The sequence below is a fragment of the Sceloporus undulatus genome, chromosome 1 (assembly GCF_019175285.1).
Source record: "Sceloporus undulatus isolate JIND9_A2432 ecotype Alabama chromosome 1, SceUnd_v1.1, whole genome shotgun sequence".
NCBI classification, from domain to species: domain Eukaryota; kingdom Metazoa; phylum Chordata; class Lepidosauria; order Squamata; family Phrynosomatidae; genus Sceloporus; species Sceloporus undulatus.
In genome coordinates this window covers 208,890,807-208,905,291 of record NC_056522.1, presented here as the reverse complement: position 1 = coordinate 208,905,291, position 14,485 = coordinate 208,890,807, and the positions used below count along the sequence as shown (strand labels likewise).

General features: G+C 40.9%; 1 protein-coding gene across 4 annotated transcripts in view; it reads left to right on the top strand.

Annotated features, from left to right (window-relative positions):
• Positions 1 to 280, top strand: part of ERICH2 (glutamate rich 2) — a 31,727-nt gene extending 31,447 nt beyond the window's left edge. For all 4 annotated transcript variants that reach the window (XM_042446711.1, XM_042446710.1, XM_042446712.1 and 1 more), the window contains one exon: positions 133 to 280. In XM_042446711.1, the coding sequence (XP_042302645.1) occupies positions 133 to 269 (137 nt within the window). In that variant the 3' untranslated portion in view covers positions 270 to 280. The remainder of the gene's footprint in view (positions 1 to 132) is intronic.
• The last annotated feature ends 14,205 nt before the right edge of the window (positions 281 to 14,485 follow it).

Below are 14,485 nucleotides of genomic sequence, written 5' to 3'. Positions count from 1 at the left end.
ATGTGGAGGGGTTAGCCCAAACTCTATGGATAATCATTTCAATGCTGTCTCAAATCTAATATGAGGAAGGGAAGAGCAGGAGGAGCAATAACCACTGACATAAAGTTTGTTTCTTTTGAACCTTCATGTTAGAAAGTGAACGTGCTGCTACAGAAGGTGAAGAAACTGGTGAAGAGAGCAGCGATGACAGTGAAGAGGATACCAGCAATACAGATAATAGTGACACTGAAAGTGAAGGAAGTTCTGAAAATTCTGATAAAAATACCTAGAAATTTTGAAATTACTGAATTTGTGTCTTTATTACTTTTTCTTTGAAATACATGCTCTTTAGTTCACTTGAACTGGTTAAATAGCCCATTACACTGTTATCATTACACTGCTTTTAGGGCTCTTCTGTTTCTAATAGTTGTTGTTACATACAAATTTGCTGGCCATAGACCTCTCCTAAAATGTATTATTTGATGAGAAATTTGTGAGATGAAAAGTTCTAATATAGGAATTGCCCATGGGATAAATTCATTTGGTTTTTGTAGCTCTTCAGAGCTCATATTGTTCCTGGGAATGGGAAACAGAACTGTGGCAGGTCCTCTGATCCCTAGAATCTAGCCATTTGGTGCTCTTGAAACCATGGTGATAGGGGTTTAAGCACAACACATTGCTGTAATTTTAAATCCCTCCATCTTTCAAGGATCAAACACAGGACTTGTTGCCATGTGCGTTCTTCTTCCTTGACCTCTTCTCTGTCCCAGTCTTTTAAACCACTGGTATTCACATAGTCATTTGTGCTAGCAGATGGTGAACATTTCTGTGTACATATTTTTATACAGTAGTCAAGGAGTTGTGAGGATTACAGAACTTTGTGAAATATTCATTTTCACCTTATTCTCCAACAAAGCTTGGGAAATTGCTTGGATTATTGTGTGGGAGGGTCAAGTAGTAACTCATAGTTAATTGATTAATTGGCCCATTTAATTGATCCCATATGATAAAATAGATTAAACATTTCTTCCAGTTAAACAGCAGACTCCTACTAACAAATACTGGAGTTGTTGTTTTTTTTTGGGGGGGGGGGGGGAGTCTGTAAAAGAGGTCCTGTCAAGATTATCAGAGGACCACTAAATTACACATCTCTTTCCAGTCATTGTCCTCTAGAATGACACTTGTAGGCATTATATAGTATCCTTTCCATTACACTGTGTGAGTACTTTGTAAAGTACTATGTAATGTATTTTATTTCTCAAAATGCTCATAAACCTTGAGAACTATAGCTTTTTTCTTTATTCTCATTATTATTTGTACTATGCTGCTGAAGTTAGTTCAATCATTCCAAAGTAGGTCTGTTCTCCATTTCTTCAGCTCCAACTAGATTCTCAACCTCTAAACATTTTATACAGTATGTTGCTGTGGAAATGGCAGATGGAAAGCTAGGAGAAAGCTTTTGATAGTAGGCTCAGTGCTAAATGACATTGTGATCCCTAAGAATGCACCTGACAGCTAAAATACAAAGGTAGAAACCTCATCCAGTCATAGAATGATTTTACTGACAGGAGTCACACCCTACACAGATAAGACACTTGTCAATGGCAAGAAATTGTTATCTTTTCCAAATGTGTGCATATTTAGCAAACAAGTGTGCTTATATTCAAGGCATACAAGTACTTAATGTCAAATTGTAAACTAGTATTCTGTACCAGCAGAATGTTCTTCATAGCAGTGGAAGATTTTAAATTAAAATTGCTACTTCTACTTCTTAGGTCTGAGAGAGGTTGGATAAAGTATGTTATTGTTATTATTTTGATGTTGTTGTGCATGTTCCCCAATAAATGAACATAAATAATTAGCAAAAGTCCAATAGTTACATAAAACTAACTTTTTCCCACTATACTGTTTTTTAAAAAATAATTTTAGAAATTCTGATTATATTATTCATAATTGCTAAGGAAATAAAAAGTCTGCCCAGACTATTTGTGCATAGATAGCAAATATTATTAAGGATTAAATTATAGTAGATGATCCTCTGTATAAAAGCAAGTTGAGTATGATTGTTCTCTATATGAGAGCACAGCTTGTGTATGAAATAAATGCTTAGACAGCTCAGTAGAACACTGCTTTTTCTCCTTCCCATCCTTGTTAAGTGTGTGAAAGCAAGCATGCCAGGGCCAATGGAAAGATTGGGCATGTCTCTCACACCCTCAGGCCGATATTATTTCTTTTACTTAGATCACATACAGGTTTTAAAAATTCTTCTTACAATGCAGTTTGGGCCCTTGGAACATTTCATATAGAAAGGAGAGGGGATCATACACAGAGTAAAAGATATCCCAGGTTACCCACCTCATCTATCTATAATAATAAAAGAGGATGTCTGTGCACATGTATGTCTATGTGTGGTAAACATATGTCATTTGGAATATCATGCTAGATGCCTTAAAATTTGACAGAAGGTTATTTAAGTTGCAATGCCATGTTTTGAGATGATACTCCAAATAGGGAAAGGGAGCATGTGTAGTAAAAAGAAGGGGAAAGCCAGCCTCTCCCATTCTCACTTTCTCAACCAGTCACCATCCATTTGTTCATTCACACTCCCATCATACAATCCACACTTGTCACTCAGTCTTCATACACATCCCAAGCTTTACAGTCAGAACATTGTGACAGATTCATCAGGGAAGAAAAGTAATAGGAAAAAAAGTAGTCTCCATCAACCCCTTTGGAGGCTTTAGGTAAAAACCTGTACTGAGACACTGCTGGTAATATTCTTGAGACGGAAAAAGGCAGTAGAACTGAAAAGAGCTGAGGCATTGCTGCTAAGATTACTGAGATTTTTTAAAAAGCAGTGAAACAAGGGCTCTCTGAAGTACAGCCGGTAAGACTTTTGATGTTTAAAAAGGGGGGAAGATGGGAAGCCTCATGGGACCCCTTTTGGAATTCAGGGTATGGATTCAGGCAGAACTGAAAAGATTTTAGCTTGTAATCCCTAAAATAAGCCCCTGTATCAGGTAATATTCAGATGGTTTTGTAGGCAATTTCTTTGCCCCCAAACAGTCCCAAATAGAAATAGAAGAAAACTCCCTGCCAATGCAGTGGTTTCACTTCCTGATTTCCTCATTACACCTTTCAGGCCAAAACTGGCATGCAGAGATGGCATGTCCTGCAGGGTCATGACCTGTGACATAAGCTGCCCCCACCCTCGCCCACACAGTCGCTCAACCCTGACATAAAGCATGGAAATCTTGCCTTGTGTGATCTCCCTCCCCTGTTCTTGTTCCCCCCTCTTTCTTCTTATCTATCAAACTGCTAAGGAAGCTGTACATTACTTTCAATGAAGCCTGAGCTGGTCATATGCAGAGACTTTGAAATCTAGCTGAATGCTGGAGAATGCCCACTCTAGTTTTACAAGATACTTTGAGGATCACGTTGGGGTTGTATTTGACACGAGATGTGCCTTGAATATGCATCCAAAATCTCATTCTGGTACCTTGATATGTAAGGGAGGTACTATGCTACAAACAGATTCTGAACAAGTTAATAAGTGCATTAAACTGAGTGCCTTACTTTACTCAGTGAATAATATACTTTAATATTGTTGAATAGTTTGTAAAGACAAAAATGCTTAAGACATTCTGATAACTTTCACTATTTTACTTGATTTAGCTGGAAACTGATGGCATAATTATATTATCAAGAGCAAAGCCACCTTGTAGTATAAAGTAACACTATTAAATCTCTGTAGTAAACAAATGTAAATGATATGTATATGGTATAAAAAAAAGATTAGAGTAGACAGCAGAAGCCTTGCATAGGTAACTGCTTGTATAAAATAATGTGAAATCTGACTCCTCTGATGTTCTGTCTCTTTACAAAGAGGCAGAACTATCCAGCTGCCAGCTAATCTTTACTTGTCATCTGAATAAGATGTGACAACCATGATCTTCATTAAGTGTGAAACACTTAGCATAGCTCTGTGACTGATCAGTCATAAAGAGAGAGGGAGAGAGTAGACCATGCAAAGAGGGGAGAAAATACCCTCCACGGTGGCTATGCTACCAACATTTGGAAATACAGCTGGTATAGAATCATCACAAATATATGGAAATTGACTTTTGTGGGAACAGATGTAGGGAATAGTTATTGTTCAAATTCTATGCTCAATATAAAAGCTAAAGGTAGTCCCTTGACATGAATGTCTAGTTGTAACTCACTGTAGGTGGTGGTGTTCATCTCCGTTACTAAACCAAAGAACTAGTGTTGTCCAAGGACAAATCTAGTGGTCATGACTGCACCGAATGCTGCTGCCTTCCCACTGAGAAGTGGTACCTGTTTATCTACTTGCATTTGCATGCTTTTGAACTGCTAGGTTGGCAGAAGATGGGACTAGTGACAGGAGCTCACCCCATCATGTGGCACTCAGGCCTCAAACTGCCAACCTTCTGATCTTCCAGTCATCAGAATTGGCATCTTAACCACTAAGCCACCATAAAGCTCAGTATAATGTTCATACAATTAGAAGTCAATACTGACAAGTAGATTTTGTAACTGTTTAAAAATATAACCACTTATATCTTAAACAAGCTCTAATGTGTTAATAATCACATTTCTTCTTAAGTGCCTTAAAAATGGGTGCTTGAACAATGCATGAAAAGGCAGGGCTTTCCAATGGGCTTACTATCTAACTTAGATAAGGAACAAAGTATTTTTAAAAAATCTGGAGGAAGAGGCGGCTGAAAACAATTGGACATACACTAGCTGAAAGACATTAAGTGGGGTTTTTTATTTAAAAAAGAGGATTAATTGAATGATTATCAGCTGCTGTATAATTCCAGAGATAAAGAGTGATAGAAAAAGAAGAATTAAAAAGTAGAAAAAGAACTCTGAGTTTTGACAAGCAACAAAAAACTCTTAAGGTTGCAAAGATAACAGGAAGAGTATAGAGAGAATTCAGATACAAATGCTTAGACAAATAGCAGTCTTGAACTAAATATGCAAAAGTAACTTGTGAACTCAAGAAAAGAACAATGTGATCTAACGCCAAAGCTAAGGCAGATGGCAGAAAGCAAAACAAAAGGAAATGGCTTAAGAGGGAAGACCAAAGTGCATGAAGACAGACAAAATGAGAAAGCAAACAAAAGTATGATCAGAATCTGCACAGTAAATGAATGTTGGCAACATTTTAAAACTAAAAATGAAGTAAATAGATAAAAAAATAACATGAAGTGCTCTAACTCAATAAACAGACATTATAAAGTCATTAACAATCAAAGAAATAGATGGAATGAGGGTAAAATGTGGTATTCTGTTTCTGATTGATTCAATGAAAGATAGAGCCATGAATACTAAAAGGACCAGAACAACAAATTAAGATAGAAAAGAATAATCAGCATAGATGTGAATACTGTCAAAAGCCTGACTATGAGGATCACAAGGACAAAGCAAAGGACTAATACGGGATTGTCACGAACATCATTGGAGGGGTGGGGAGGTCAGTGAGTGCTGAGACACTAGGGTGAGAAGACCAGGAATAGCAACTTCATAAATTTGATTAGGAAGATAAGTTAAATGCCAAAGCACAAGAGAAAATCATACAAAGGAAAACTCATTAATAGTAGCACAAGCAAAGGAAGATCAAGTGCAGGAGTGGAGTACACTTGCTTCCTGTTCAGACATAAAAATTTGCCCAGCAAAGTACGGTGGTAAGTTGAATGGTAAGCATGAATGCCAAATTGGTACAAAGCATCCAGTAAAGGGGGGAGGGGGGGTGTGAATAAAGAAATCCTGATAAAACAAAATAAATAAAAGAAAACTGGGCAACAGTTAGCCAACAAGGAATTAATCATTTTTAAAAATAAGGGAAACTTTATGCGGAATTAAAATGTAAACAAAGGATAAAATTAATTCCTGAGAAGAAACTAAATTTAATGGGATTCATTTAAGTGTTGACCTAACCATGCTCCCATTGATTATAGGGGAAAGTGGGCAAAACCCTGAGGGATAAGAATTGGAATGGAGGAGGAAAAAGCAGACCAAAGAATTATCACCTAGAAGAACAAGTTCAGAAATAAAATGGTTTACAAAGAAAACAGAAGAGAAAGAAGTCTTGCTGTATGAGGAGCAGCTTAGGAAGCTGGAGATATTTAGCCTGGAGAAGAGAAGGTTAAGAGGTGACATGATAGCCCTGTTTAAATATTTGAAAGGGTGCCATGTTGAAAATGGAGCAGGTTTGTTTTCTGCGGATCCAGAAAATAGGACCCAGAGCAATAGATTCAAACTACAGGAAAAGAAATTCCACCTTAACATTAGAAAGAACTTCCTAACAGTAAGAGCTGTTCAACAATGGAATACACTACCTTGGAGTGTAGTGGAGTCTCCTTTTTGGGAGGTTTTTAAACAGAGACTGGATGTCCCATCTATCGAGAGTGCTTTGCACATCAATCCTATTGTGCACCAAGCACCAATGTGCATTAGCCACTGTGCCAGCTCTGGTATGTAGTAATGTAACAGCAGCCCTCTACTGGATACAGACATTGCACAATTCAACCGTACAATTCTAATTTCATAAGTCCACTTAACGAAGATGGTTTATTTCTTCATCGTATTTGATTGTGTCTTTATGCGTGCAAGTGATTGGACTGGGTGGGACTTGTGGTCTAAAAATGCATGTGTGCTTGGGGGTTTGCATGCATGTAAATATCTAGATGCATCAGCAAAGACAATACAATTAAGAAATAAACCATGGCAGAAAAGAAATGAGAAGTTAGAGAGATAGGAAGCCAGCTAACTAGAATAGCTAACTAGTGAAGCAGCCACACTAAAGGAAAAGGCACAGAGATACTGGTAAAAGCAAATGAGATACTTGAGGTAGCAGGGGAGATCTCTGAAACAGTGACAAGAGAGATGGAACTCTCAAGAAAAATGTCAAAATTATAATTATCCATCTGTATTTTTCATTCCTCTTAAGTATAAAAGTGAAAAGGTAAAGGTTGGCAAGGTTGGCAAGTCGTGCCCAACCATAGGGGGTGATGTTAATCTCTGTTACTAAGCCAAAGAGCCAGCGTTGTCAGAGACTATTCTGTGATAATGTAGCCAGCATGATTTTCCCACTGGAGTGATATGTATTTACTTATTTGCATTTGCATGCTTATGAACTGCTAGGTTGGCAGAAGCTGGACTAGTGATGGGAGCTCAGCCCCCGGGCAGCAGAACTGCCAGCCTTCCAATCTTGCAGTCAACAGAGTCAGCATCTTAACCACTCCAGCCACCACATCCCTCCAATAAAAGATGTTAAACATGGTGCTAGTATTTCAATTGAGCTCCAATTTATATAGATATCTTAGAGCAGCAGGGGGGGGGGGGAAGGGTGAGGGGGAAAGTAATATGGCAGACTTTAAGACTAACAAGTTTTTATTTTAGCATGAGCTTTCATGGATATAAATGGATATGAGCCCACTTCTTCAGATGCAGTGCTGAGTGATATTAAAGCCTCAGGTTATAAAACATGTTTATACAGTTCTGGGAGTAAGAACATAACAGGGTTCAGAAAGATGTAGTAAATTTTCAAATATTTTGAAAATTTAGGACACAGGACATGGTTTCCATCTTTCTAGATCCTATCACATTCTGTCCAGTTCTGTGTGCTAGAGTCATGTATATAATGTATATCTAATGCAACTTTCTGTGTACTTAATTAAGTAGCAGAGGTGGTAAGAAACGCAGTTACTGAATTGTAAAGATGCATAATGGGACACAGGTAAGAGTGTCTCATGTGCATTAGTGTTCAAAGCTTGTTGGAATTGATGTGATGCACATTGGGTCTAATGCAATGTGCATCACGACTGATACATTGCACATCAGTCCTATTGTGCACCGGGCAGCAATGCACATTAACCATTTTGCCAACTCTGGTATGTAGTAACATAACAGCAACTAATTCCTTCCAAAGGTGTATTAGCAGCTCCCGGAAATGATAGCTGTGACGCATCTGAAGCCTTTTTACTAAGTAGAGGCAATACATGTAATATTCACATGACAACTGACGGTGATATATGAAGGAATTCCATTTGTACAGCCTTCCTAACTCTCAATAAAATAACTGTGTGCAGAGGGCTATCCTTACTTGAATCAATAATGTGTATGTGCTGTAGCCACAAGCTAAGTCTGGTTTCTTTTGTCATGTGTGGCAATTTAGGAGCATTAGACTGTGCATGTCAAAGAAAATGTCAAATTTGACACAGCACTTGTAGGGCTACAATGTGTGGATTCATAGACACACACACTGACACAATGGGAAATTGGTGTCTTAACAAGGTGTTCAGGTCATTCACAAACCAAATGCCAGGATCTGAGAGGCAAGGAGCAGCAGTCTTCTTCCCCCTCACTGCTGACAGGCTGCATTCCAGTCATGAGAAATGTCAAGTTGCTTGAAAAACGTGTGCCTTGCAAATTCCAGACTAGTAATCAAAAAATAAACAGAAAACCCCAGGAAGAAGAGTTGGAAGAGGAGGTACAGCGCCATCTGGGGGGAACTTAACCTCTCAGACTTTTTATGGTTCATCCACGGTGGCTGTAGACAGTTCTGTAGGTTTTTGTCCCAATTCTTCATTCTCAGGGACCTGCTTAAATCTATTTTGTTATTCAAAATTGCTTTGCTTCAAATGGTGTTTAAAACATTAGCTCTGCTGAGTGCTTTGCTTTTATAATTTTTGCCTGTCAATAATTCGACAAGACAATATAGCCCTCTCTAGAGAGGTCAGTTTTTATGACACCATCTGTAGTCAAATAACATCAGTTAGCACTTAAGGACTGTTTTCTCAATGTCCCTTAAGCCTCTAACTACTCTAGATGAGACTGCATGTGTCCGTTCTTTTTTAGAATAAAATAAATGGCTGTTTGTATTAATGGAAGAGTCAGTGGGGCATAGTGGTTTGAGCATTGGACTGTGACGCTGGAGACCAGGGTTTGAACCCTGGCTTGGCCATGTAAACAGGGTGACCTTGGGGCAAATCACACTCTCTCAGCCTCAAACCCCCTCTGAAGAAAATTGCCAAGAAAACCCCATGATAGGGTCATGCAGACAACTACAATAATAATTAATGGAGTGATTCTTTAAAAGTTGCATTGTTTCAGTTTTCCATTCCTGCCATTCGTTAAATGAAGGCAAAATTTGCCTGGGGCAGTCATTCTTTACCAAGAGGCAAGGAGCTGAAAATCTGTACTGAATGAACAAATTATTTGATGGCTCTGGCTGCTCTAGGCTAGAAGTTAGCAGGAGGTAGATTAGGATCTACTGGTGTATCAAAAGTGACACAGTAAATCAGCAAGGATGTCTGGCTTTCCCAGTTATTTAACAATGTTTTAAACTCTTCCCCTTTCTTCATTTGTGAGGAGGGGAGTAGTCATAGTGTGAAAAAAGGGTAATGATGATGATGATGGATGGCCAGAATCCTCTGTCATGGTGTACATTACATAACTTTATGTATACTTAGCTGTGAAGCAGTGCTACATGAATTGCAAGATGCACCATGGGACATCTGCAAAAGTGTCCCATTACACAATGCGACTGATGCACATTGGTCTTTTTGTACATCAATCATTTTGCTGGCTCTCTAAGTAGTAATGTGACTGCAGTCTTTTACTGGATATGGATGTTATGGAACTGCCCAATTCTAATTCCCACAGATATATGTCTGTCCCCAGCAGGATTTCAGCCTTTATTTATATCCTTTCTGCCAAAACTGGGACTCAAGGCAGCTTTGACATTTAAAAGACTACACTTAAAAACATGGAAGAAGTCAACATTGAAAGCAAATTGAACTATAGTAACCAATCGGTATCCGTTGGGATTTGATTCCAGGAAATCCAACCCCCGTGGATACCAAAATCACTGGATGCCCAAGTCACATTAAATACAGTAGCATAGGTAAAATGGTGCCCCTCATATAAAGTGGCAAGATCAAGGTTTGCTTTAGGAATGTATTTATTTTAAAAATATTTTCAAGCTGTGGATGCTTGAATCCATGGATTTAAAAATCCGTGTATACAGAGGACTGACTATATTCATCATATTAAAAACATTCTCTTTAATTGTTTTTAAAAGTTAGACAATGCAGTTTAAAAGCAATACAGGTCTTATAGACCTTTCCTTGAAAGCCTTCAGTTCTAAAAAAAAAACTGATTAAATTTTAAAAGTGTCTACTTGCTGATGGAAGGACAACAAAAAGTGGCCCATGCTAGCCTTTCTAGGGAAAGAGTGCCAAAGTGTTAGGGGACAGCCACTGAGAAGACCTTCTCTCCTGTTCCCACCAGTCCTGTGTGTGGAAGTGGTGGGACTGAAAGAAGGGACTCTTGTAGATCTCAGGGTCCAGGCAGATACCTCCTGTAAGGATTTGTTTTGAGCTCCATTTCCAATTGTTGTTGCTGCTTTCTGACTTATGGCAACCCTCATGGGGCTTTCTTGACAAGTTCCTTCAAGGAGTTTGCCACTGCCATTCTCTGAGGCTGCAAGCATGTGACTTGCCCAAGGTCACCCAGTGGGTTTACATGGCCCAGCCAGGATTTGAACCCTGGTCTCTAGAATCTTAGTCCAGTGATTTCTGAACTCTGCCCTTCCAAGTGTTTTGGACTTCAGCTCCCAGGAGCCTCAGCCATATTGACCAATGATCTGGGATTCTGGGAGCTGAAGTCCAAAACACCTGGAAGGCCAAAGTATAGGGGTCACTCCAGTGCTCAGACCACTACGCCATGCTGGCTCTCGCAACTAAATTGTGCTGCTAAATTGTACTGCTTGTGCTCAGAGGCACCTTCATTGCATAATTTCATATCAGTCTTTCTGAGGCACTATTTTCCACCTGGTTGTTGTAATGTAGGTGGACGTCAGGCTTTCAATCAAAACCAAAGGAGATCCTGCAAGCCTCAAGCCTGTCTTTCCCTACTGCAGGATCAGCTATTGCTTTTTATATCCCAAAGGGCACCTTTTTTTCCTCCATAAGTGGTCCTTCTGGCAAGGTTTGTGGCCTTCTTCTCCTCCTTTTCCTTCTCCTTCTTCCTCCTCCTCCTCCTCTCTTGTTCAGTTTGCTTGTTTTCTGTGTAGATGCCTTCCAGTTGGCTGTTGGCTTTCTAACTCCCAAAGAAATCTCACCTCCTAACAGGAAAGAGGGTTGCCATAATTCTCTTTAACAAAACAAGGACAAACGTGTATGGGACTAGATTGGGAGGGTTACTGACAACCCCCAAAAAAACCAAACACACATGCACACATTATATTTTGTCATTTAACATTGTTATATTGCATATTTCACTTAATGATAAGCACCCCAAACCAAACACACACACACACACACACACCATATTTTGACATTTAACATTGTTATATTGCATATTTCAGAGTCGTTCTTGTCCTTGTTCGTCCCTTTCCTGCCTGGAGGAATCCAGGATTTGCTGCTTCAGCCGGGGACATTTTTCAGACCCTTTCCGTCCTGGGTTTTCCTGGTCTTCTGGGACAAATGGCAAGCCTAACAGGAGAGATCACTCCACGCTCCAACCTTGGCCAGTACAGAAAGCCTAAATAAATGCAGGTTATAGATACAGCTATGCGGTGAATTTCCAGAGACAGCCTTTGGCGTGAAGACACAGGGGATTTGGAAAGGATCAACCCCCCCACCCCCCACCCCCCACGAGGCTCTCCGCCCCAAATCTCTGCTTTTCTTGGAGCAAAAAGCGGTGGCAATGAACTGCTGTCCGAGGTGCTGAAATCAATGCTAACCGTGCCATTAGTGTCCTGCCTCCCTGGGAACAATCCCAGAGGCAAAGAGGTGACCCTAATGGGGGAGTCGGATTTATGGGCCTTTTCCCTCCAGACTCATACACCCGATTTAAAAAACAACAACATCGCTTTGCCTTCTCTTGTGTAAGTCGCTTTCTTCTTTGAATGGTTTGAGCAATAATGAATGTGACAAGCCCTCTAAGGGAAGAAACCATGGGGTGCCTTTAGAATCATAGAATCATAGAGTTGGAAGAGACCGCAAGGGCCATCGAGTCCAACCCCATTCTGCCATGCAGGAACTCTCAATCAAAGTACCCCCATTTATCCAGCCTCTGCTTAAAGACTTCCAGGGAGGGAGACTCCACCACTTTCCAAGGAAGGAGTGTGTTCCACTGTCTAACAGCCCTTACTCTCAGGAAGTTCCTCCTAATGTTGAGGTGGAATCTCTTTTTCCTGCAGCTTGCATCCATTGCTCCAGGTCCTAGTCTCTGGAGCAGCAGAAAACAAGCTTGCTCCCTCCTCAATATGACATCCCTTCAAGTACTTAAACAGAGCTATCATATCACCTTTTAACCTTCTCTTCTCCAAGGGTCACAGGTCAGTATTATTTCTTGCTCTTAAGGCCAGGGAAATTCAGCCTCCCCTCTGTAGATAAAAGAACCTTATCAGGTTGTACCTATTCAATCCCCATTTTGGAAAAGATCTTTTAGTCCTTTAAAAAAATGGTGCCTGTTGGAGGTATGACAGAAAAGACCAAGACAGATTCTTAGGCACAGCAAAGTACTATACTCAGCTTTGCTTTCCCTGTTTGGCTGGAATGGAATTAAGTTACTTTTTTTGCCTGAATTCAAAGATATAGCCATGTTAGTCTGTAGAATCAGTATGTAGAGAAATCGTGTAGCACCTTTGAGACTCACTGAAAGAAATTGGCAGCACGAGCTTTTTTTGTAGACTTAAGTCTACAAAATGCATCTGAGGAAGTAGACTCAAGTCTAGGAAAGCTCATCCTGCCAACTTCTTTCTTTCAGTGAGTCTCAAAGGGGCTACACGATCTCTCTACATCCTTTTTTGCCTGAGTCCTTCATAAAAGACACAAAACAGGCTGACACTCTTGGCCCCTTCTCTGTAAGAAATATGTTTACAGTCTGACATTACTCCCTTTCCCTTTCTCCTCCCGCTCTTTGTAAAATGCCAGGACACTGTCGGCTTTCCCTTAGAGGAGAGTCCTTTTCTTCTGTATCTTGATTTGTACTTTCTTGGCACTACCGCTTATAAAACCTGTAAAAGGTCCTATTAAATCCCATGGACAGAAACTTTTCCTTAGCCCCTCAGTTTCATTTTCAGGAATGCCTATAGAATCATCGAGTTGGAAGAGACTGCAAGGGCCACCCAGTCCATCCCCATTTTGCCATGCAGGAACTCACAACCAAAGCACCACCATTGACAGATGGCCATCCAGCCTCTGTTTAAAGACCTCCAAGGAAGGAGACTCCTCTGCTCTCCGAGGGAATGTGTTTCACTGTTGAACAGCTCTTACCATCCTAATGTCGAGGGGGAACCTCTTTTCCTGAACTGCGGTTTGAATCCATTGCTCCAGGTCCTCATCTCTGAAGCAGCAGAAAACAAGCTTGCTCCATCCTCAATATATCCCTTCCTGTTGTTGTTGTTGTTGTTGTTGTTGTTGTTGTTGTTGTTGTGTGCCTTCAAGTCATTTCCGACTTATGGCGACCCTAGAGCGAACTTATTACAGGTTCCCCTTAGCAATATTTGTTCAGAGGAGGTTTGCTGTTGCCTTCCTCTGAGGCTGAGAGAGTGTGACTTACCCAAAGTCACCCAGTTCCGAGCTGGGAGTCGAACCCAGAGTCGCAGTCCAACACTCAAACCACTACATCGTTTAATATTTTGTGCCTGTGTTGGTCCAAACCATCAGGTGTTGTTCTCTGTAGCTTTTTCTAAGAGGCCAAGAGGGAGGGAAAGGGTCCCGTCTTTAGTTCGCCAGCGCCCCCCAGTGGAAGCTGGCAAGATGGCTGTTCAGAGGGAGACTTGCCTCCCCCTCGCCCTTCCTTAGATGGGAATAAATGGACAAGAGCAAGGCGGGGGGGGGGGGGATTTTTAAAAAATTCCCCAAGTGCCTCCAACTGGATTGAGAGGTTCCCCCTCTTAAGACGATCTCTCAACAGTAGGGCCACCAAGTCCTGAGAGAGAGGCCTATGGCTAGACCAAAAAGCGACTTAGTGGTATAAGGAAACTAGGTGAAAAGAAAGTGGCCCAAGTCATCATTATTATGTTAAGAGAGGGAAAACCCCACCCCACTTAAAGCGTGGTTACTTCTATAGCGAAAGACTTGTCTGATCAAGACGATCAGAGCTCACACGAAGAACACACTGAAAAGCTTGTTCTGGGCAGGGTCTCCTCCTCCTCCTCCTCCTCCTCCTCCTCCTTCTGCTTGGTTGCCTATCTCCGGGAGCTCCGTGAGTCAGTCTTGTCCAGTTTCTGGGGTCAACTTCATCGTCGTGACAGGGATCTAGAAGCGACTTGGCCCTCAGGCTCCCGCGCTGCTCCTCCTCAAGGAAACCCCCACAAGTCCCATCATCCTGAGCTTGGCCAGGCACCCAGCCCTTGGAGGAGTGTGACTCTCCCCATCCCTTGAGTCAGCATCCTTCCTCCCCTCCCTCCCTCTCTCTCTCCTTCCTTCCTTCCTTCCTTCCTTCCTTCCTTCCTTTTCTTCTT